Genomic DNA, 22,758 nt, shown 5'->3' on the forward strand with positions numbered 1-22,758 from the left:
TTGTTTTCGGCGTTCAATAATCTGCATATTATTCTGTCGGTGGATCATTTCATCTATCAAACATCTGAAAACAGTAAAAAAAAAAAAAAGCACAACAGAACAACAACGACTTCAGCTCAATAGAGGAGTGTGACCGGATGAACAACAACACGCAGTCTACATACATAAATCACTTTTGTTTTGAAATCTTCCACAAATATCTGAGCCTTTGTACAAACTGTCTCATTGAGGGCACGAGCGCCTGAAACACAAGGAAAAAGTACTGCTAAATATCTCTGCACCATTTATTTTATTTATTTACATAAAGTCTTGTGTGGTTTTTCGGTCATGTTTCCTGGTAATTTGGTCATAGACATATTTTTATTGCCATGAATTTTTTTTTTTTTTTTTTAACATTTACTCACATTTGTTATCTAATTCCCTAATTTTTTTTTTTTTTAGGCTGTGATCTACTTTTGTGCTCTGGCTTTGTTAATGAAGTCGTTATAAAAAACATGAATCTCTGTACATCTTGCAATAGCAGGGCATTAAAACCACGTTGGTAAATCCTGAAATTGTTCTTAAAAAGATACGGTGCTACAGCACTAATAAATGAGTCAGTGTGCGTGCAGCAATTCCTCCGGGCCCCATAAGAACTTTGTAGGATTATGAGGCTTGAGCTCCCTCGTGACTTAACATACTGATGTCCTCTGCCACAAAAACGAATTAATAAATAAAAAGAATTCTGCAGCGAAAACTGGGAGACTCAGACACCTGAACCATGGTCGGGTACTGATGTAAGCTGGGGTTCTTACGGGAACTAGAAAATATGAGCACACGTCCCCTGCTCTGGCCTCACTGCGCTGGTTACCCGAGGTGTTCAGACTTTACTTTTAAAAAATTTTACTGCTTGCCCCATCTTACATTGTCGGCCCTCTCACCCCTTACGCCCCTGCTCATACTTTTAGACCTGCAGACCGGCTGTTTCTCCCTGTCCCCAGGGCAAGGCTTGAGACAGGGGGTAGTAGAGTATTTACTGTAAGGGCTCCTCAACCGTGGAATAAACGCTCTTTTGGGAATCAGCGAAGCTACCTAAGTGTCCTCTTTTAAAACCTAATTTTTATAAAATGGCTTTTAATTAGAGTCTTTTTGTTTAATGCTTAAGATTTTTCACTGTCTTTTATCTTTGTTTCTATTTCTTGATTGCACTGAAACTATTCTAATCTGTAATTACACTGTGTATTTTCTGTTTTTATGTTTCTGGTCATCCTGGTCAAGTCTGCATTTGTACTTCTACAGCTTAGATCAAAAAGTGGTTTGTTTTATTTTCCATTTATCTAACATTTAGCTATCGTTTTAGACCTTGAGGTGTGTCCTGTACTGTCAGCCTATCATAGCTGCTACTTTACAGGTTATTGTGGCAATAAATATACTAATGATCAGCCTCACATCAATTTGTAGTCCTATTTGTGTTTTTATTCTCCTCCTAAACATGGATCATTTTTTTAACCAGATCAAATTTCTGTTTTTTTCAGATTAGCAGAGCTACCCCACAATCTTTCCACGTGTCCCCTGGCGAGTGCTGAAACACCCCTTGGGGTACGCATATGTATGAGACAACAGCTGGGAATCCCTTTGATTTAAATTTACTGTAAATCTAAATTTGCATACTCTGAATATATGGAACTTCCTGCATTTGTATTCTACCTGAAAGAGGAAACCCCTTCTACTGCTCTTCCTGGGGCTTAATTTTTGTGGTGGGGTTGTACAGACTGATAGGTCTTCTGAGAGAAAACTGTGCTTTTAGGCTTAAATAAAACTGACACACTGCTATATTTTCAAATATATTGAATTCAGAAAATATTCTTATTAAAAAGGAATAGTTCTGTGAAATAAGAAATATTCGCTTTCTTGCTGAGAGTTGAGAAGGTCAGTACCGCTCTCATGCCTGAATGGTAAATAACTTAGCATGGTGACTGGAAACAGAAGGAAAACAACTAACCTGGGTCCATCCAAAAGGTTAAAAAAAATCCGCCAACCAGTGTGTCTAAAGCTCACCCAGTAGCACTATACAAAAAACATAGGCAGACTTTTTTTTTGTTTTTTACTATGGACAGTATTAGGCTAGCTGTTTCCCCGTTTCAAGTCTTTATGCTAAGCTACGCTAACTGCCTCCGGAATGTAGCTTCATATTAAGTGTACTGTCGTGAGGGCAGCATTGATCTCCTCCTCCGCCTCTCAGCAAGAAAACGAATAAGTGTATTTCCCAAAATGTGGAGCTATTCCTTTAAAACCGTGGTTGGACATATACAAAGGTCACACAGGCTCAAAGTCCATGACAGAAGTCTCCTCTAGTCTACCTTTACCCAAATGTCAACACCCCACCTCTCCAGCACCACTTCTCTTTCTTCCCTCGAACAAACACAGCCACCCAGCTACAAAGCGCCGTCGGCACTGCAGCCGAGATACCGAGGACAAAAGACTCGCCTGTCCATATGCAAAGACGGTGGCGTTGTAGCCTTCGAAGCAGCCGTCGATCAGCTTCTCGGTGCAGGTGGTGTAGATGGAGTCCTGCTGGGAGTCCATGTCGAACAAATAGTCATAGGTGAAGGCCTTGTCTTTCCCCAGGATCACCTGAGGCTCCCCGGGCATCACATATGTACAGATGTGACATCCCTCGATTTTCTCCCTGGCCAGCTGAGGACGAATCCTAAGGAAAACACAGAAACAAGAGATGAGATTTTTTGTTTTCTGTGTATACCATGGTTTGAAAAATAACAGAGGCTTCTGGCAAAAACGGTAAAAGCACCTTCAAACATTAAGAAGGATACATGCAATTAAAAAAAATAAAGGAAAACAAATGCCCTAAATAATCCCAATTGTTTCATAAATACTTTAGTTACACAAAAACACAACTACTGTCCATTGTACTTTTCAATATGCGCAAGTAAAATAGAGAAAAATGGAGCCTAAAGCAGTAGAAATTGTTGGCATGAAACAGCCAGCATTGGAAGAAAAATCACACCCAAACCACTGATCCGAAAAATCAATAAAATAACATAAAATCAAAGTTCTTCTGCCAGTTTTAATATAAATCAGGTACGAATTCAGCATGTATTTACCAATATGCAATTACCGTAGAAAAGTTCAACAAAATCAAAAGAAAGAACACTGATGAAAACCCACATCAGGAAAGGAAGTAAAACCTGTAGTTTAGTTTTTACTCTGAGTATGCATAGTCAAACTACAAAACACAAGACCGGTATCACAACCGAACTCTCAGATCATTTGTGTAAGACCGCTCCACGACTCTTCCGTGTTTCAGAGTTAAATTACAGGCGGCCTTCAAAAGTCCGTCAGCAATCCTAAGTATCTACTGCAAAACTCTGTGCTGAGTTGTTGCACAAATTCTCACCTTCTATCCTTGGATCTTATTGCCTTAAAAACAAGAATACTGAAAGAAAACAAATTACAACAATATCCAAAATACAAATACGACATAACTGCTGCAGCACCACATTACTGCTTATTATTTACTCACAACAAAAGGCTTTTAAAATATCTTCATACAGAACAGGGGGTACACATCTTCTGAAAACTTGGTGGAGATTCCTAATGACCACTGATGATTTACAAGGAAGCCACACCAAAATATTGTAACAGCTCAGTTTTTCATCTGAATACAAACCGGTCTCAAATACAAATACAAACATCATCGCCAACACATTTACATTTGCACACAGCCTTTTTTTTTTGTTAGCAATTCACACCTGAGCAAGTAGAGTGCTTCCCCCATTTACCTTCAAGGACATGTTATAAACAGGATGCGCAGTCACTGTAGCTGCTGACAAGGACAATGGCTGCTGTGGGGACCAAACCTGCGAATCAATCTTTTCTAACCATGCTCCCGAATAAGTTATCAGCACAATCCTGGAGCTGCTTCATTAAGCTGTGAACTGGAGACAAGGGTTTGTGCACACATGATAATTATAGAGCTGTATAAGCATATTTTGGCAGGCAGCCATTAGCAACACAATTATCAAACCCTCATTCAGATGTAAATTCTGAAAAAAATAAATATAAAAAAAGAATTAAAAAAAATCAAAAATCCACAAAAATCTCAATTAGCTCTACATGCGCATGTCTCTGTTTCTTGTGCAACTGGAAAGTGTTATTTTACTGCAGCAGATGTGTGGCTTTTGTACAGCAATAGCGACCAGGTCAACATCCAGCTCTGACCCAATACTTTGTCCCATAAAACCTGCCAGCTGGGTTAATATGTCCTGCTTTAGTGTGCCTGTCTGCCTGACAAAGCTCAAACGCTGAATGATAGCAAATCTGGCACGGATTAACTAGTTTAATGTTGACGTGAGAGAGGAAGGAGGGAGAGAGGGAGAGAGCAAAGCACTGTGGCGTGTGTTCATTCTGCAGTGAAAGTGAGCTTTTTTTTTTTTTTTTTTTTGGCAAAGGAAAGATGGTGTAACCAACAGTGCAACACGCAAACAGAGGAGCTGTACTCAAGGACAGAGACAACAGAAACAAAAACAGTATCTGAATGTCAGCCTGGAGGTTATACAAATGAAAAAAAAAAAAAAAACAACTTTTATTTATTTAATACACACACACACACACACACACATATATATATATGTATGTATGTATGTATGTATGTATGTATGTATGTATGTATGTATGTTTGTTTACAAAAAAGGAAAATCCTGGGGAAGTCTGGTGGCCCAGGGTTGTCGAGGAAAACCTGAGGCAAGTGTCCAACATTGCCAAGTCAGTTTGTCACATTTGAGACATGCAGGCTCAAAATAACATCCCTCCAAAATTTGGTGAATGTAAAGGTAAACCTGACAACAGTTACAGCAGTTATGAAGTTATATATAACTATACTAGGGTTATTTGAAGTATTGACATTATCTTTTTGGAATTTATGAGTAACCAGGCCATATAATAAATATGACAACCAACACTTCACTGCTGAAAAGCAGGGCTGCACAATAATTCAATGTCATCATTTATCAGATTTCTGTGGAATCATGTCGACAATGTGAAAATACAGTTTTTGTTTTACACGATTTTGTCATTTAAAATTATTATTTCAAGCAAACTACGATTAAAAACAAATAATATTATTTATTGATGTTTTTTGGTTTAATCATTAATGGATTTTTGTGATGTTAAGCAAAACATGGCATAACATAACAATATAGAGCTGCAACTGATGATTTTCACTATTGATTAATCAGCAGATGATTTTTACGATTAAAACGTTCAATTCATAAAATGTCAAAAATTTGTTTAGAAAAAACCATTGCAACTTCCCAAAGCCCAATATGATATTTTCAAATGTCTAGTTTTGACCACATGTCCAAGACCCTATGATATTTGACTTACAATGGAATATGACAAAGGAAAGCAGCAAATTCTCATTCGAGACATTTATTAAAACAGTTCGTCAAACTAATGTTTTCTGTCCCTTCAGACCTTCCTCAGATTATGAGTTCAGTTAGAGATGATGAGAAGCTGAGGAATAATTTTCTAAAAAGATCTGCCAGGACCAGAACATTAGTTTGATGTACTGATTCAATAAATATCTTGCAAGAGCTGTGTGCAGGAATCTCCTTTTGCAGAAGATACTGAGCTCTTCTACTTTTAACTTCATGTTTGTCACCTTCCCTAGACGAACCTTAATCGATTTTTTTTTTTTTTTTAAAAACAATAACAATGTAGCAAATGACCATGTGAAATGGGTCGCTCGTATTGATGAACCTACAGAGATTTATCAGCTGAATCTGTAGCTTTCCTCTGCCTTACAGAGCCTTATAGTGAGGTTTCAGCTCACTGTTTAGGTGTCCATAGAAAAACTTCTAAAAACCCACCGTATACTACAAGTCGAACACCAGACAGACACAATTAGCAACTATTTGCTGAACCTAGTGGAGCATTTAGCGGCGAAATAGCCAGATGTTTCCCTCAAGAGCTGGTGGAGACCAAAACAGAGCTAAAAAAAAACTGTGAATATTGGACCTACATTTGCCAGGTGGCCAGAAATATGACTCCAAATGAATGATAATGTTGCTCCATAACTGCAGGATAAGTGAATACGTGATTGTTTGCTAACGAGTTCACCATCTCCACTTAAAAGGTGTTGTGTTCATAGCTTGTTTCTGCTGCCCCCAAGTAGCAAATTACATCGAGAACTCAATAAAGGAACTGAAAAAACAAAATGAGTGTAATCATTTAAATGGTAGGATGGAAAACTGGCAGGGTATTGGTATTTACAGGCCAGCCTTGCTCTAATGTAAAACACAGCAGCAAATAAATTATTTCAGCATCTACAGTTTGTTCTCCTCCTTCAGTGGTTAACTGTGACAAAGCAGGCCAATCTTTCAGAAAATATCCCTCTGTCACTTTGAACAAACGCTGCTCATGGGCTCAGCTCACAAACAGGCTTGGAAGAAAAGGCACCTGACAGCGGGCCTGCCAGTCTCTCCGTCCCGAGTGGATAAAGACCTCATTGTGCCCCCAACTGCAGCGGAGAACAATGCCGTGAGCGGAGTACAGTGCGGCCATTGTGTCCGTCTGTGTGACACCGGATCCCAGCGCTGACACCAACGCCACGGCTGCAGGATTACACGGCTGGACTAAGGCGAGGGAGGAGAGGTAATGCCCTGCCCGGAGGTCATGACATGTCCGCAATCAACGGTCACCGAGTGGGGTCACAGATGAAAGACGCTACCCTAAATCGCAAACTGTACTGCTGGTCGTTTTTTGGTAATATGCAATCCTTCGAAGTGTCCGAATACTTGCTGTTACTTTCATTTTCACACTGATGTTTCTCTAACACTTGACTCCTGGTTGTTTGTGATGATGGACTTTGTGCTAATTCTTCTGTTGGGCTAATTTTATCTGGAAAAATATCACGAAACCACCTCAAATGTAATGATACAGCAGCAGTTTAAACTGTAAAATCTGCACCGGACAAAGACTTCCAAGTCAAAAAAAAAAAAAAAAAAAAACCTGCAGATTTTCCCGGGCAATCTAATTCTACAGCAGGTATTGTGTTTATTGACAGCCCTTAAAATGCTGCATTAAAAATATAAGCTCATGAGCATAACGAATCATGTGAGACAAAGTACCGCTGGATGAGATTTCACACTCAGGAATATTAATGGAGACCTTATTATGAAGTAGCTGCACACAGTCCCCCCGGGGGTAGATTTGGTTATGTTTGTTAGTTTTAACCAGGGTTAAAATTTTGTTTAAATCTATGTTTGGACATTTATAGCACAGTGTTGTCAGCAGAGCAGTATTACACAAGTGAACTGGTCAGGAAAGGAGCTGCAGGGCCATATTACAGTTTGATTACACAAACAATTTTTACTAAAAGGGTTTTTAAAATCTTTCTCACAGTAGCCATAATGGGAAAAGCACAGCACAGCACGAAAACAATGACTCTGTTGTATTCAGGTGTCCCATTAAAAAGGTACCCTGAGGAGTTTTTGACCACAAGTATTGCCATGTAGCGTTGTGTGGTCTTCTTTTTGTTTGTGCAGTGCATGCACGCATGCTCGCTCAGAGGGTACATTAAACATTTCTACCACCGGTTTTCGTGCTATTATTCTGTTTAGCAGTCAATGGCGCTGAAGCAAAGAGCCCTGTAGCAATGCACCAACAATGGCAAGGAAAAGGAACAGTGCAAGCTAGGGAAACGTGGATGTGTAAAATCCACAATTAAAAAAAAAAAAAAAAAAAAATCTGCTTTGCGAATTCTCTATGGAGGAAGACAATACACTCAACATGTTTGTCAGACCTCAAGGATTCACATACTAGGTTTTGTTGAGAAACAGTGAATGTAAACAAATTTTTTGTTTGTTCCGAAGCAAAGTCCACAGGGCACGTTCAAGGTCTAAGTAAAATTAGTGCACAGTGAAAACAGTGCAGTGAAACTAAGCAGTCACATCTTCAAAACAGTCCATGGAATTCAGCTGCAGGCACTGATCAGGTCTCTCAGTCCGGCAAACGTATTAGTTTCACACAGTTATCGCCTGCCGCCACTCGGGGCATCCGTGTTACCAGGTGTGGGTTTAATGAAGCAGGACAATAACCAGAGAGCCACTGTCCGCAAACCTGAGAAGATCTCAACAGGGCAAAAGTAGGAGTGAGCCAACCATCCGCTGCAGTAGAGCTGCTGGGTAGAAGCACAACACACAAACTGTAACAATGCTGAGGAGAAAAAGAAAAAAGAAAAAAAAAAACCCAAATCTGTCCTTTGATTTTTCTCATTTAGTCTACAGAGCTCGTGTTTTCTTTTGTTTGGATCTCACGGCGCTGTCGTAACGCACAATAAACATGATGCCAGTCAGAAAATCAATTAACGTCCATGTCAAATTCACCATATTTAACCGATTATGCGTTTCCGTGGCACGTGAGAACGCTCAAGAAATCTAATCCTTTCCAGTAACCACAAGGGGGGTCTTTGTTTCAGACAATTTAACTCACTAATTGGGTGTGTAATCCTGTCTGTTTCAACACTCTCCCACAGTACTTCCACACCCGGGAATCTTTCCCAAATTCATTTTCTTTTCATCCGCATGCAATGTGGGATCTTTTTTCGGTACCATCAGGATTTTTGTGTTTCTCATTAATGTAAACATTGATTTTAAGACAGTTTAGTTTAAAGTTACCACAGACTTTACCAGGATTTAACCGTGTCGGGGGTGAAATTGAAGGAATTTCTTTAAAAATTTAAAAAAAGCAGCACTTTGAAAATGCAAATTAAAACCACATCCAAATCACTTTCTGTGATAATCACATATGATGACACAGTACTGGATACTAGCCTTGCCTTTATATTGCCTTAACAGAAATATAGGCATCTTTTTCCAAGGGCTGGCCTCTCACGTTTACTGTATTTTATCATGGTGATATGAACATGCTGTGAATGAAGGGGAGCAAAATGTAACTAAAAATTAATAAAGTGATTTGTGGAAAGTTTTCTTTTCAGCAAAGAGAATTTGAAAAATAGTGTTGTCTTTATTTCAGCCGCATTTACCCAGCCCGAAATGTTTATATATAAAGCTCCAAGGCCAGCTCATTCATTGTAAATAATCAGATTTCTTAAATGTGGCAGTTTCGACAAAAGAACGTGAGAACTGGCTGAATTTGCAGGAATTTCCATCAGCCAAAAAGTGTAGATCAATAGCTCTCATTGATCATCATCGATAAAGATAGAAGCCTAAAACGATCGTACATTTCAAAATGTAAAGTGAACCTTAGCGTATCAATGCAAAGGCCATAAAAACAGTTGTTATGGTTTGTCTATTTTAGGTGCCATTGATTTTGAGCGCTGCGGGAGGAGCCGAGGTCAGAGGTCAAGTGAGGGTCAGGGTCAGGGGTCATGATGTCTATGCAGCGGAGACGTGTAGTCTAGCTAATGTCAGCCAGAAACTGATTCAGATACAAAGAGAGCAGGTGAAAAATGACATCTGCATTTAACTGGCATATCGTAGTGTCCAATTCAGATAGGGAATTTGCCTTTTTCTTTTTTTTATATTTAGTTTAATTTCTCCTTGTTTTATTCACAGTCTTCATTTTCTTTTCTAGTACATTTTGAAAAAAAAAAAAACACTTTACATTCTCACCTTGTGTCAGAGCTGCTGGTATTCAGCTGTGAACACCTGAGCACGCTCAAACCTGCAACGATGACGCCTGATCCCTGTCAAACCTCCTCCCCCTTACTGCGCTCAATAAATCATTAAGGATCCCGCTCATCTCTGAAAGGGAGGGCTGAAGGATACGGAGGTGTGGGAGTGTGCGCCTGTCTGAGATTGCAGTCTACAAACTCCTTTCACTTTCATCTGCAGCTCTGGTTCTTATCCAGCTGTCAAGGAAAACGCAAAATATGTAAATGTTGGGGGAAAATAGATGCTTCGGGGTGTTGTAGGGGATGAAGTAAGGCAAACTGATACAACTGAATGTTAAACGGAAAGAGGAAGTATTTGAAGGAATGATTAGTATTCAGAAAACTGTTATTCTCATCGTATCTGGTGGCAATATTCTTGATTTCCGTCTGAAGAAGCAACTGTGATTTGGCAGTAATCTCAGTAAGTGACACCTAATATTACATTTTTGGAGGTTTTGCAGCTGTGTACCAATTACTGTCTTGGTTAATTGTTTGGTCAATAAAACGTCAGAAAATAGTGAAACATGCCTATTAGGGCTGCAACTAATGATTATTTTCATTATCTATTAATCTGCCAATTATTTCCTCGATCCATTATTCGTTTAGTCTCTAAAACGACAGAAAAGTGTCAAAAATGTCCGTTGTGATTTCCCGCGCACCAATGTGACGTCTTCGGGTGTCTTCCTCTTGTCCGACCACCACTCCAAAACCCAAAGATGTTTAGTTCACTATTATTCACGACAAAGAAAAGCATCAAATCCTCACTTTTGAGAAACGGGAGACAGCAAATGTTTGGCATTTATGTTTAGAAAACTACTAAACTATTCGATCATCAAAATAGTTGCTGATCAGTCGATTAATCGACTGATCGTTCCATCTTTCATGTCCGTCACAATATCTTAGAGACCAAGGGGACATCTTCAAATGTCTTGTTTTGTCCGACATACAGTGCAGCTGCTATTTATTGCACGCGCATGAAAATGTGCTTCCGGCGAATGTTAAATGTTAAAGTAAATTTCGTTGTTTCCTTTTAGTTTTTCCAACCGTTATGTATGAAATCTAACTAACTAAATTGACGAATCCATAAATGTTTGTGCTCTACTTCATTTGGGTTTGCAGAGAGGGGAGCTGTACTGCAGTGAACCTGGCTGGTGCTAAGACAGAGAGGAGGAAAAAAAAAAAAGAAGCTTCAGAGTAACCTTTGCTCACACTCTGCACACACAGCCGAGAATCAAAGCCATGCACACAAAAGGCAAGGCTCAGCTCGCCGTGGTCTCCGCAGACGGGAGAGTAAACAGGCCGGATCTTTGTGTGGAGATTCGCCGAGAGCAGCAGCGGCTGCTTGGGGATGACGTCACCTGCCACTGGGCTGCCCGCTCAACTTCAGGCGTAACACCTCACTGTCCTTCACAGAGGGGACAATTAACGCCCGCGTGAAGGACAGAGAGAAAGAGTGCGCGCGCAAGAGAGAGAAGGCAACGAGGGAGAAAGCGTGCGTCTTTGTCACGCGCTTGGCCTGCCGCCAGACACTGCGGGCCGGCGTCTACGCGCCTCCTCGCAGCTGTAATCAAACTGAGGCGGCGCTGGTAGGTTTAATAGCACAGGTGACTGCTTCGAGGCCATCGCCTTTCTCACCTTTCACTCACTGTAAGCACGCATTAGAAACCCGCTCTTAACAAGACATCGTGTGCCAGATGGGTGGGGTTTACCTTTTTCTGTTCAACACATCAGGACTGTTCAGACTTGCTGAGGTAGGTTGCAAATCACAGGAATTAATCGCCTGGTCAGCTCTTTGCTGTTATCCGCGTTAATCGTCCTGTCGGCCCGCTGACCTGAAAGGGCAAGTATCTGACAATACGACTTAACTCGGGTCTATAAGCAGCCGTAGAAAGAGGACTTTCAAACACCTCGGGGGAGAATCCAAAAACTAGGAGGAAACAGACACCAGGAAATTTCTTCAAAACCAGAGAAATCACACCGTCATCCTTGATCTTGATCTTTTCCCTTACACAGACACTGACTACAGAAGACATCCTTGACCACTGCATCATTTTGTGGGCGGCAGTGTTGAGGCAGAAGTACTGCAAAAACTGCATTAACTGGAGAGGTGCCTAAAACCTGTATCCAGAGCTATACGGAGGAGACTGCGCACTGGGGGGTCGCTCAGAAATGTTGGTCGAGCTGTTCCTTTTCCACTTGTGTGGATTTTGGGTATAACGTTTGTGTGTTCTTCTCCTCTTCAAGCCTGGTTCCCGACAAGAGCCGAATAAACCAGGTGCAGGGTTAAAAAAGGAGAAAACTTAACACTGTGGGAGCTGGAATGATACCCGTTTTTCATAGACCGCGAAAGACTTAAAACCTGTGTGCACTTTAAGGCAAAGAGGCGCCTCACTGTCCAGAAGCAGGACATTAATATACAGTCCTGGTTTTCACAGCATGTTCTCCGACTACTACAGTTTGGCTACAGTGTCAAACATAACTGCCTGGCAACAAGAAATAAATAAATAAAATAAAAAGACAGACAGGAATCTTTGGTCCAACCGTACAGGATTTTAAGAGAAAACCGTCTGCAGCATCAACGCGGGATAAGTACATGACAAAGATCCTCTGCAGCTTCTATTTAGGGGGAATGATTTTTAATGAGAAGGTACATTTTTAGTATCAAAAACCCTGCTAGACTAGACGGTTTCATGCTCTGCCCATTCAGCCTAGACGGGACCACCTACAGCACCAGACAAAAGAGCTCGGCGGCAGCGTTTACTTTAACCGAACACCAGGCCACAGGCGAGCCGCGAGAAAACCACGAATCTGTGCCAAAGTCAAACACAAATCCATTGCTTATAAAAGCTTTAACTTCCCATCCTTTGTGATTCAGCGTTTCCCACCCAAAACTGTATCAACGGGTTTTTATATCTGTGCCGCACTGAAACACTCTGTGCTCTGCGTGACATAAAGGATGGGGTTGCCATGGCGACGGGCAGCAGAAGCGGTGAATTAAAGTCATAATCCGATCCCGGCAGGATGTAATGCTGGTCTGGCCGACTAGAGGGTGCCGGGAGGAGGGGCACCAGGAAGGGACAAGCTCGCTCGGCATCCTGCCGCCCATCACAGACTTCAGGACGAGGTTAATTCAATGCAGACCCAGCTTCTGGATTAGTCAACATTTCCTCAGCTCCTCCGTCTGTGTGACTAAAGCTTGAGCATCAGAAAAGGTTTATCATATAATTATTCTTAACCCACAGGGATAATTCTACCTTCAAGTGCAACCACTTAGACAGGCCGTAGTTATACACTCTGTTAATTCCACAAAGAGCTGCCAAGGCAGTCATACGTACATTTAGAGGAGGTGACATACTCATTTGCCCTGAGTTAAAAAGCCTTGGTTTGAGTGCAAAGGCCTTCCTCAGCCTGTACCGTGCGCTTATGCTGCATTAATTAAACCAAGCTTTGTGAGATGGCGTCAACGAGTGAGTACTTTTTACTCAACGCCATTTCAGCATTCAAATCAATGTCAGCAATTTCTCTTCGAAAAATACCAACCGTTTTTCAAAATGCTAAAAAATAAGACATTTTTATGGAAGCTGACAAAAATGTAGATTTTAACCTCCGTGTGACATGACAAGTGGTTGCTGAAAAAGTCAAGTCGGTAAAGTGCAAAATCAGTTGTGAAAGGTTGTCTTATTGGGTTTTACGATCTGTACAACATACAATAACCCTATATCCTTAGGCCCTCATTCAGATAGAGAAAAAAATTAAGTACGTCTCTAAAAAACGGTCAAACATCTAAATATCAGAACCCTAAAGGAAGCGGGAGTGTTCCGTGTGCCCCCGTAACACAAACTTAGAAGCCCTCATTTTTTTCGAATCACTTCAACGTAAACAAAGGTTGTTTTGACATCAGTACCGCAGCCTAATCCTTCAAAAAGGTAAAAGCCGAACCCTCTCTGGGGAGACAGAGAGCGGGAGGAAATCAAACCCCAGCTCCTTAAATCCTTCCTGCAAAGCTTTAAAAAAAACTGTAGCAGATCAATCCTGCACCGAAATATGATATTACTGAGAAAATGGGCCCACCAGTAATGGTTTTATTACAACTGCCCAGTGACAACTCTAGAGCACATACAAGCAGAGCGGACTCATATTTTATGTCTTCATATCAAAATACGTTTCCTCAGACAGAAGTGGAGACTTAAGGAGACGTGAGACTTGACTAGGATTTAACCGCTGTGGGGCTTAGGATACATAACGGACTCGAAAGCCTAAAGACTTGACGTGAGACTCGACAACAAAAAACATTTCGATTCTCAACAACAATAAAAAAGGTAAATAAGACAGCCATCCATTGTACGCTCACTTACCTTACATATTTGATTACTAGACATGTGTGGGGAAAGGACTTACTCTCAGTTACTATAGTAAAACAGCAGTGAAATGAAAATGTTTAAATGTTGTGTCGTTTTATGTACAACGGTCGGAGGGACCGGAAAGACTTGACCCTGGCCTCGCAATGTGCTCACGAATTTTCAGTTTTTGGCTGATCCAGTGAATTAAATACCTTAAAATCAAGGCACTTCATCGGGGTGATGCCAAAGTCCTGTAAATATCAGAGCATATGGCCATATACTTTACTATTTCTACTACACGTTGCCCAACCCTGATCTAAAGGTCTCATTAGCTTAGTTGTCCACCACCTAATTACTGAACAAAAATGTGGAGGTGAACCCCAGATTGAATTTAATCAGATTTAAAACCCGTTTAGCGACGTGGACGTGTGTCTGGGTGTGTTACAGAGCCACATGGAGCACAGAACAAATTCATCGCACATTTTAACACCTGGCCACAACTTCCAAAAACAAGACACACGAGCAGGCCTCTAACAGGGGGCACCGCCTGTGTTTTATAATTTGCACCCCAGGTCCATGGAGGCTGAGACTGCCCTGCTGCAGACCTGAGCTTATTGGTTCATCTTCCGCTAATAAAGCTTTGGATATATGCGTGGATATCCCACTGAACTTGGAAAATGTGCTTTCGAAAACAAACGAGGCTGCGGCGAGTCCCCGTGGCACGCCGATAATGGCTTTACTGCTTCCTGCGGGTCAGGGGTCAGGGAGCAGGGAGCAGAGCAACCCAATCACTTTCAGGGGAGGGGAGGATTAGGCAACAGGAGGTGTCAGCAAGGGATCATCTGTAGCTGTCAGCGTGGGGAGGAAACACTACCTGGCGGGCCGGGGTCAGTGTTCGAGGGAACACAGACCCTTTTTACCTCTCAATGGCACATGTCGTAAGCACGGTGGTGGCCAAATTAGTGGTTCTCAGTTTCAGTCTCTGAATAGAAAACTTAGCCCTATCACCAAACCAGAGCAGCCTCGCTGTGCTTTTTTCTGACTGGAGACTGATTACTGTCACTCATAACTAATTCTGTGTTCTGATAATGCCAGTCTGCCAAATACAGCAGCTGTTTTTGGCACACTTTCAAGATACTCTTTTTCAAGATACTCTAAGCTGAAGCAGCGATAAGACCAGTACTAAAGATAACATCGGGAATTTCACATGTCACATTTTCTGTTTCATTATACCTATGTATACCTCAGTGTTTTTTGGCCACAGCCAGAATCAAGCAAAGCTTCTCTTCCCTGTATTTTGTGTTGTTGTTTTGTTTAGATTCACAGTGACTACAAATGAACCAGGATTTTAAATTTAAGTGACATGGATTTGTGACTTGCAAGGTTACAGACTTCTGTGGCAAAGAAAGGTCAAATCATTCGGTCTCTGTGCAATTTGTTTGGAAGAGACTTAAAAAAAAGAAAAATCTTCAGTCACATCAATGCTCTTACGTTTAAAATGGCTCTGTTCACACCTGCCGCAACAAATCTGACTGTAGTGCAAACTGTCCGAACAATGCCTGCTGTGACTCCGGCCACAGAAAAGATTTGCAGGTCAGACTTTTCACTTTTAAATTATCACGTTACTGAAAACTGACGGCACAAAAGCGTTTTCAAATCCTCCTTCTTTTTCTAGCCTACTCGATACACTTTATTTGCGGACACATCGGTGTGCTATGAATGACGCATCCTTTTCAGGAGTGGAAACACCACACGCACGCACGCACGCACATGTTAAACCTAATATGAGGGGTTGTTTAATTTAATCCGGATCATCTAGCACAACAAATAAAACTAATACTGTACACAGTTATCTGGCATCACTAATATAGGTCTGGCAAAATAATGATGCCAAGCATCTCATAAAACAGCAGTGGAGTCTAAAAGCAACAGCTAGCAATTAAACCAGTCAACATCCCTGTAAAGCTAATTATGGGTGAATCGTACTTGCTCCTTAAACGTGGTGCTGATGCTGCAGAAGGATTAAATATAGACCCAGTTCCTCTGGCTTCTTGACATCATGCAAGAGCATGAAGATACTTACCGGCACACGTACGCAGATGCCACCAGCGTACAAATACCGGCTGGCAACGAAGACACAGTCGCATGAAGGCATCTTGGACTGACACTGGTTCCTCTGTTTTTGTTAAATAGTTTCACAGTCATTCTCGATGAAAGAAAGTCCTGTTCTCTAAATTTAAAAAGACGCACAGTCAGCAGTCCTGGCTAGAGCTGCTTTTCTTGCCACCGCAAAAGGTGAAGTTTTATGGGTGAAAACTGTTCTCCGGTAGCAGGAACGCGTCCATCTGCTGTGTTTTCAACCGGAGTCGGAGAGGTATTTTACCCGGCAATGAGCATTTATGGAATTTCAAACATGGGCCAATTGTATTATTCAGTACCCATGTTCAATACTGGGATTCCTCTCTGACCGCAGCTACGGAGTACAAAGGCTGTATTCATTATTTAAACACATTCTTCAAATTGACTTATTTTATTTTGTTTTATGCCTTTATTAGCTGACCCACAGGGGCATGACTTCAGTAAAGGAGTGGGGGGAGAGATGGAGAGTAGGTCCGCAGCTGGATGGAAACCAGGGACGCTGACGCTCATTGTCGGACCGTTAACCACTCTGCTTTTACCGTTTTTGCACACTGCTTCAAGTCTTACAATTACATACATGGGTCACTCACCGTCTCCTAAAAAAGCACCGATAACCCTGAATGAGTTTTGTTAATATGAGTTTCTACGCCTCAATTTTTAGTGTCACAATTATGTTCAAATGCTATTGCAGAATCTTCAAGAAACTTACAAAAATTACTATTTTTTGGGAAAAACATATTAAAGTAAGATGTTGAAAATTTGCACAAAATGTCTGTGCTATATTACGTACAACTTCACTAAAAAATGACCGCATGTGCCCTCGAAAACCCCCACCAGTCAACCTTTGATCTGTACTGCGGCACTGATAATAAGCTCAAACCAACAAATGTTACACACCCCTTTTTCACTGTGCTTGGTCTATACATTTACACAGTATAATCATTCACGTCAATCACGACAGACAAAAATAAATATGCCTAATACTGAACAAAATTGCTGACGTATGAGATTTCCCCCAGAAAACAGTGCCGGATCGCAGGCTCACAGCCTGGGCTACAGTGTCGTTCAACCATGCGGTGTTGACACAGGAGTCCCGTCTCTGTGTCAGCTATGGGCCGGCGACACAAAAGCTATCCTTGAAAATATGGAGCGTGTGTGTTTTTTTAATGTGTGTGTGTGTGTGTGTCGGAGAGGGACACACCAGCGAGCCGCCATCTGCAGCTTTCAAGGCAGCCAGATAGCAGATAATAGGTTAGGTAAACACACCAGTCAAGGTCGAGTGGACGTCAGTTCAGCTCCGCAGTTAACCATTTGCATCTCTGTCAGCTATATGATTTTATTTTATTTTTTTCCACTATTTGCCAGCGGGCGGCCAATCAACACTAAAAACGCTCCACAAAGACACCACCCGCTGAGTGCTCACACCTGCAGCAAATTTCAAATTGCTAACATCTAATGAATATGCAGATCCAGACAGCTGCTGCGTGACGCCAGCAGGTGGCGACGGTTAATTTGCATATGCTGCCTTCGGAGGCGTCTAACCCACGTCTGCGTCTTAGGTGCAAGACTGTCTTGACACGGGAAGGTGTGAAGAAGCAGCAGCGGCGCACGTCTCCGCAAAAATCATGCAGAGAGGTGAATCAGTTAGTACTGAGGTGCATCAACCCTCCCAGTTTAAACTGATTAATCTTTTTGTGTATGTCAGAATACACTGAAAAAATGTCTTCGGTGACAGAGTCCTCCATAATATACTTCAAATGTCCTGCTTTGTCCAACCAACAGTCCAAAACCCAAAGATATTCATTTACGTAACTACACACATTTAACCGTACACTCCGTTGCCAGTTTCTTACAGCAGGTACACCTGCACCTAAGATGGGGTTTGCGGTGCTGTTAAGCTGAGCTGCGGCCTGCCCTCGCTAATATACATGGGGTGGACAAAATAATAGGAACACCTGTCAGGGAGATCAGTATGATGCAATACAGTCAACAACACTGCAAACAGCAGCCTCCAAAATCATCACACAGTTGATTCAAAACCTCTTTAAAAATGTTTAAAAAAAAAATAAAAATAAATCGACATTATAACAGCCATGAAGGTAGGATTCATTTCATTAGACTTAGTTAGTTTAAGCTAGGTGTACCTCATAAACTGGCAACTGCATTTATATGATGATTTATGAGAAATACAAGCAGCACCCTTACATTTGAGTGGCTGGAACTGAAATATTTTTGGAGTCCCTGCTTGAAAAACTGAGATTACAGATTAATCACTCAGATTTGCATTTTTCACTGTCTTCTCACATTTTATAGACTAAATGAATAATTGTAAAAATAATTGACGGTTTAATCAATAATGAACGTTGGTCGCTGCCCTATCTGAGATGGTGGAGTACTAACGTTGCCACCTTCGATAGGCCAATCAGAACTTTTTAATAAACCATAATACTTTTTCAACACGTTCATCATCCAAGTCAACCCAGTGATGTCTGATACATTACGGACGAAACCTCAAGCATCACGTTTAACGGACAGACAGGTACAGCCCGATTCATGAAGACGACCGGCTCCGTCGATGGAGAAATCGCCTCCGTTCCCATTAAAACTGCAGACACAGCCCTCTTGACATAAATAAGGTGGCGGCTCACTATGCAAACAGATCTATTTGTGACTGTCCGAGGCCTATTTGTGACGTTCTGCTGGCAGTTTGATGATAGAAGTTAAGTTACATCCACGTCCTATTTGTGGCACCAATTTCACATTTAGACCTCGTTCGTTTTAGCTGAGCCCTTAACTGGACAGGTCTGCACAGTGAGGGAAAAGGCCAACGTGATGCAGAGTTGTGTCATAGTCTTGACTGGAAACTAAAGCAAGGAGGAAGAAAATGACACACACAAAAAAAAAAGGGGTAAAGTGTAAAATGCCAGCAGCAGAGTCAACAACATATTTGCAGTGGGTGTGGTGTACATGTAAGCTACTCTATAATTACATCCAATCCATTTTGCATGACCAGCTTTGCTACATGATGGGAGAGAAGGAGGAAGTGGAGGGAGGAAATCCATTCGTTGTCATCTAACATGTCCACGTGTGGTGCGCGCAGCTCCGCAGTTGAAGGCTCCCTGCGCCGGTGCAGATGCGTCTGGCAGAAATGCGCTGACTCCTAAGTGGTTGCGATATAGATAACTGAGGTCTTCCAGCAATGCTGTGGCCAGTCAGGGATCTATTTTGGGGCGAAGCTGAGTTTAAGTGTAGGCTATGCTTAGTATCGTCTTGGAATGGAAGAGCCTTCTGTCTAGAAAGAGGTCACGAAGGCTAAACACTGGAAATGGACTGTATCTGGATTCCACTTACAGCGCAGCCTGTCACCATGACAGTCAAGTCAGTTACCAAAGATAATGTGAATATCTGATAATTGGTCTTTAGTCCTGCTACAGAACTTTCCTTTACTTTCTTTGAATTATTCCAGGGCGGCAACTAACAGTTATATTCATTATGAAATAGCCTTTTGATTATTATTTTGATTATCCTTTAGTCTATAGAAAGTTGCCCGTGTCCCCAGGTGATGACGTCAAACTGACTGCTTTGTCTCACAGTCTAAAACCCCAAATATATTCAAATTTACAATACAAAACACACACACACAAAAAACAAAAATCAAAACAGCCACTCTTCACGTTTGAGAAGCTGGTACCAGAGAATGTTGGGCATCTTTGCTTGATAATTGACTTAAAAAACTGATCTATTATCAAGATTGTTGCAGATTAATTCTCTGACCATCGGCTAACTGACAAATTGTTTTAGCTCCAGACGCTCTTAAGTTTGGAAATGCAGAAAATTAGGGCTGAATCTACTGAAATCTTAAATGAACTAATCAGCTGTTTAACAGAAAGTCAACCGGCAAAGTGGATAATCAATGAATCACTGAAGTCGTTTATCAAGCAAAATTCAAAACGTTCACTGGTCCTAACTCCTCGAATGTGACGATTCGCTGCCTTTTTTTTTGTTTCCTTTTTTATTATCATTGCAAATTGAATATGTTTGGACTTCGGACTGATGGTTGGACAAAACAAGCAAACCGAAGACATCACTTCAAGCTCTGGATACTTGCAAAGGCACACAGAGAGCATAATTGTCTATTACAATGAGCAACTTTAACAGCAACTCGATGAAGTCATACTGGCTGGCAGCCTGAGTGCCCTGCTTGTTGGGCCATAAAATACAGGTGATGTAAGGTCAGCTATGTTACATCGTAACGAGCCGAGTCTATTCAAAGCAGGCCTGCAGTTCAGCAGGCAGGAGTAGGTGTTATTCATAGCTTCCGTCTGTGTCACTTGGCTAGCGCTTTCACACTTTGGCTAACGCTTAAAAAGACAAGCAGCATGTGCAGAGAAGTAATACGGGCGTGATGGGAGCTCCCTTCAGGCCGTTTTCTCTAATAAAAGAATGAAGATCATAGCATGAGGATGCAGAGCGGGACGGAAACAACACAGGTCAGAGCCAACAGTCATCGCTCCGGACGAAGCAACAAAGAATGACCCAGACTCCCTGGTGGCGGTGGAGAAGATTTTAACTGAATCAATGACATTTTGAAAGATGATTTTGCAGTTTGAGGTTGTCAGTCCACATAAAACAACCCTGAACTCCTGCTGTTTATTTCTTTTTTTCAATACTGACTATTGCACCTGATCCCCCTCCATCGCTATACTGCACCCAGAAACACCTGTAATACAGTAATCTCTCAATAATTATTCAACAACAGTAAAATATTTTGAAGAACTGCATCATCTTTGCCTTCATGCTCAACTTTCTTACCACCTGCAGTTTATATATGCAGGTTATTTGTATCATCAGGTAGTCCAAAGTTTTATTTTTCCAGGTCCATTGTGTTTTATAAATTTTATTAATGTTCCTGTTTTTAACTTGTTTTATTGTTGTTTTTTTTAGGGGGTATTTTGTTCTATTTTATTAACTGTTCTTTTATTTTGAATCTATATTTAATGGTGGTGTGGATTTTTTTTTATTTTGTTTTTCCTTTGTCAAGTACAAGTAACATTGTTTTGAAAGGTGATATATAAAGATTGATATTATTATTATCTTATGATAATTTTCTCTTATTAAAATGGATTAATCATTTAATCGTCTATAAAATATCAGGAATTGGAAAAATAATGCCTCTCCCATTTTCCCAAAGCCCAGGGCGTGGTCTTCAAATTGCTTGTTTTGTCTCACAGACAATACGAAACCAAAATTGATTCCATTTGCAATTGAACAAGACAAAGAAAAACAGCAAATCCTCCCAATTGAGAAGCTGAAACCAGGTAATGCTTGAAAAACAACTTAAACTATTAACTGATTATCAGAGTATTTGTTGATTAGTTCTGGTTTCAGCTTTACTATAGTTGAAGGACTCTCCTAAAATAATAGACAGTCATACCCTATCATCATTCCACCTGCAAAATAACACCAACATAGGGTGGTTGATACGCATTCAGCTGCAAGTGTAGGATCCACGGTAATGCTGCAAATAAATGTTTTTTGAAATAACCATCACTGCCCTATCCAGCAGTTCTGGGAAAACCCCTGGGTTATATGCAGTGATACAGGGACACATGCCTGCTCCGTTCAGACTGTTTTTGTAACTACATGAAACCGTTATTGTGTGTATAGTGTTTCATATGGACTGGCAGAATACGCATTCCTGCCTCATACCATCAGCAGGTGTTTAACACGGTAATTATCTTAAAGAAGCTCCCTGTGAGAAAGTGTGAAACTGTAATGGCACAGATTGGTATAAATATTACACCGGTCTAACAGTTAGAACAATGGGAGGAAAGAGAGAACAGCTAGAGACCAGCGCACACTTATGTACGAACACACACACACACACACACACACACACACACACACACACACACACACACACACACACACACACACACACACACACACACACACACACACACAGATTCACAGGACCACGGGTCAGCGGCTAACTCCTGACAGACTGACTTGGCTCAGTGCGTGTGAACAAAGCACAAGGTCTGGAGAGGCTTTAGACCCCGCCGGTGCTTTTGTGTTTGCATGGTGCTGTCATGGGTGATGAACACGCATCTAAACGTACCATATCTGGGCTCCCACTGGTCCTCTGCCAGTCCTCTACTGGCCCTGCCCATGTTACTGGTAACTTGTACCCGAATAAGTATTCTGTTAAATTTCCACGTCTTTGCACTCCAAGTGTCCACTTTTGGACAGATATCCTGACAAAACTTCAAGTTTTGTACTCAAAATCTAAGCTTTTTTATATAAATAAAAAAAATAAAACAAACTTTTCTTAAGTGTAGGATGCTTTTTCTTAATTTACCATTCAAAATACACAAGTTATGGCTATATGTAGGCTTTCTAGCTAAAACCTGCTCCTCGTGACTGCTTAAAACAGTCACAATTCAATATTTTTGAGGGCAATTATGTCTATTTCACCATGTTAGCAGTTTTCCATTCTGCACCTCACTTATCCTCTCAGTTGAGAGGCCCCCTTGCCTCTGTTTGCACTGTAAACCCCCACGGCTATTGTCAGCTGTTGTCTCTCGTCAGCTGAGTTAAAGCCTG

General features: G+C 41.3%; 1 protein-coding gene across 3 annotated transcripts in view; it reads right to left on the reverse strand.

Annotated features, from left to right (window-relative positions):
• Positions 1-22,758, reverse strand: part of kif21a (kinesin family member 21A) — a 58,298-nt gene that overhangs the window by 31,115 nt on the left and 4,425 nt on the right. For all 3 annotated transcript variants that reach the window (XM_040132401.1, XM_040132400.1, XM_040132399.1), the window contains exon 2: positions 2,467-2,689. In XM_040132401.1, coding sequence (XP_039988335.1) covers positions 2,467-2,689 — 223 coding nt within the window. The remainder of the gene's footprint in view (positions 1-2,466; positions 2,690-22,758) is intronic.

The sequence above is a fragment of the Xiphias gladius genome, chromosome 8 (assembly GCF_016859285.1).
Source record: "Xiphias gladius isolate SHS-SW01 ecotype Sanya breed wild chromosome 8, ASM1685928v1, whole genome shotgun sequence".
NCBI classification, from domain to species: domain Eukaryota; kingdom Metazoa; phylum Chordata; class Actinopteri; order Istiophoriformes; family Xiphiidae; genus Xiphias; species Xiphias gladius.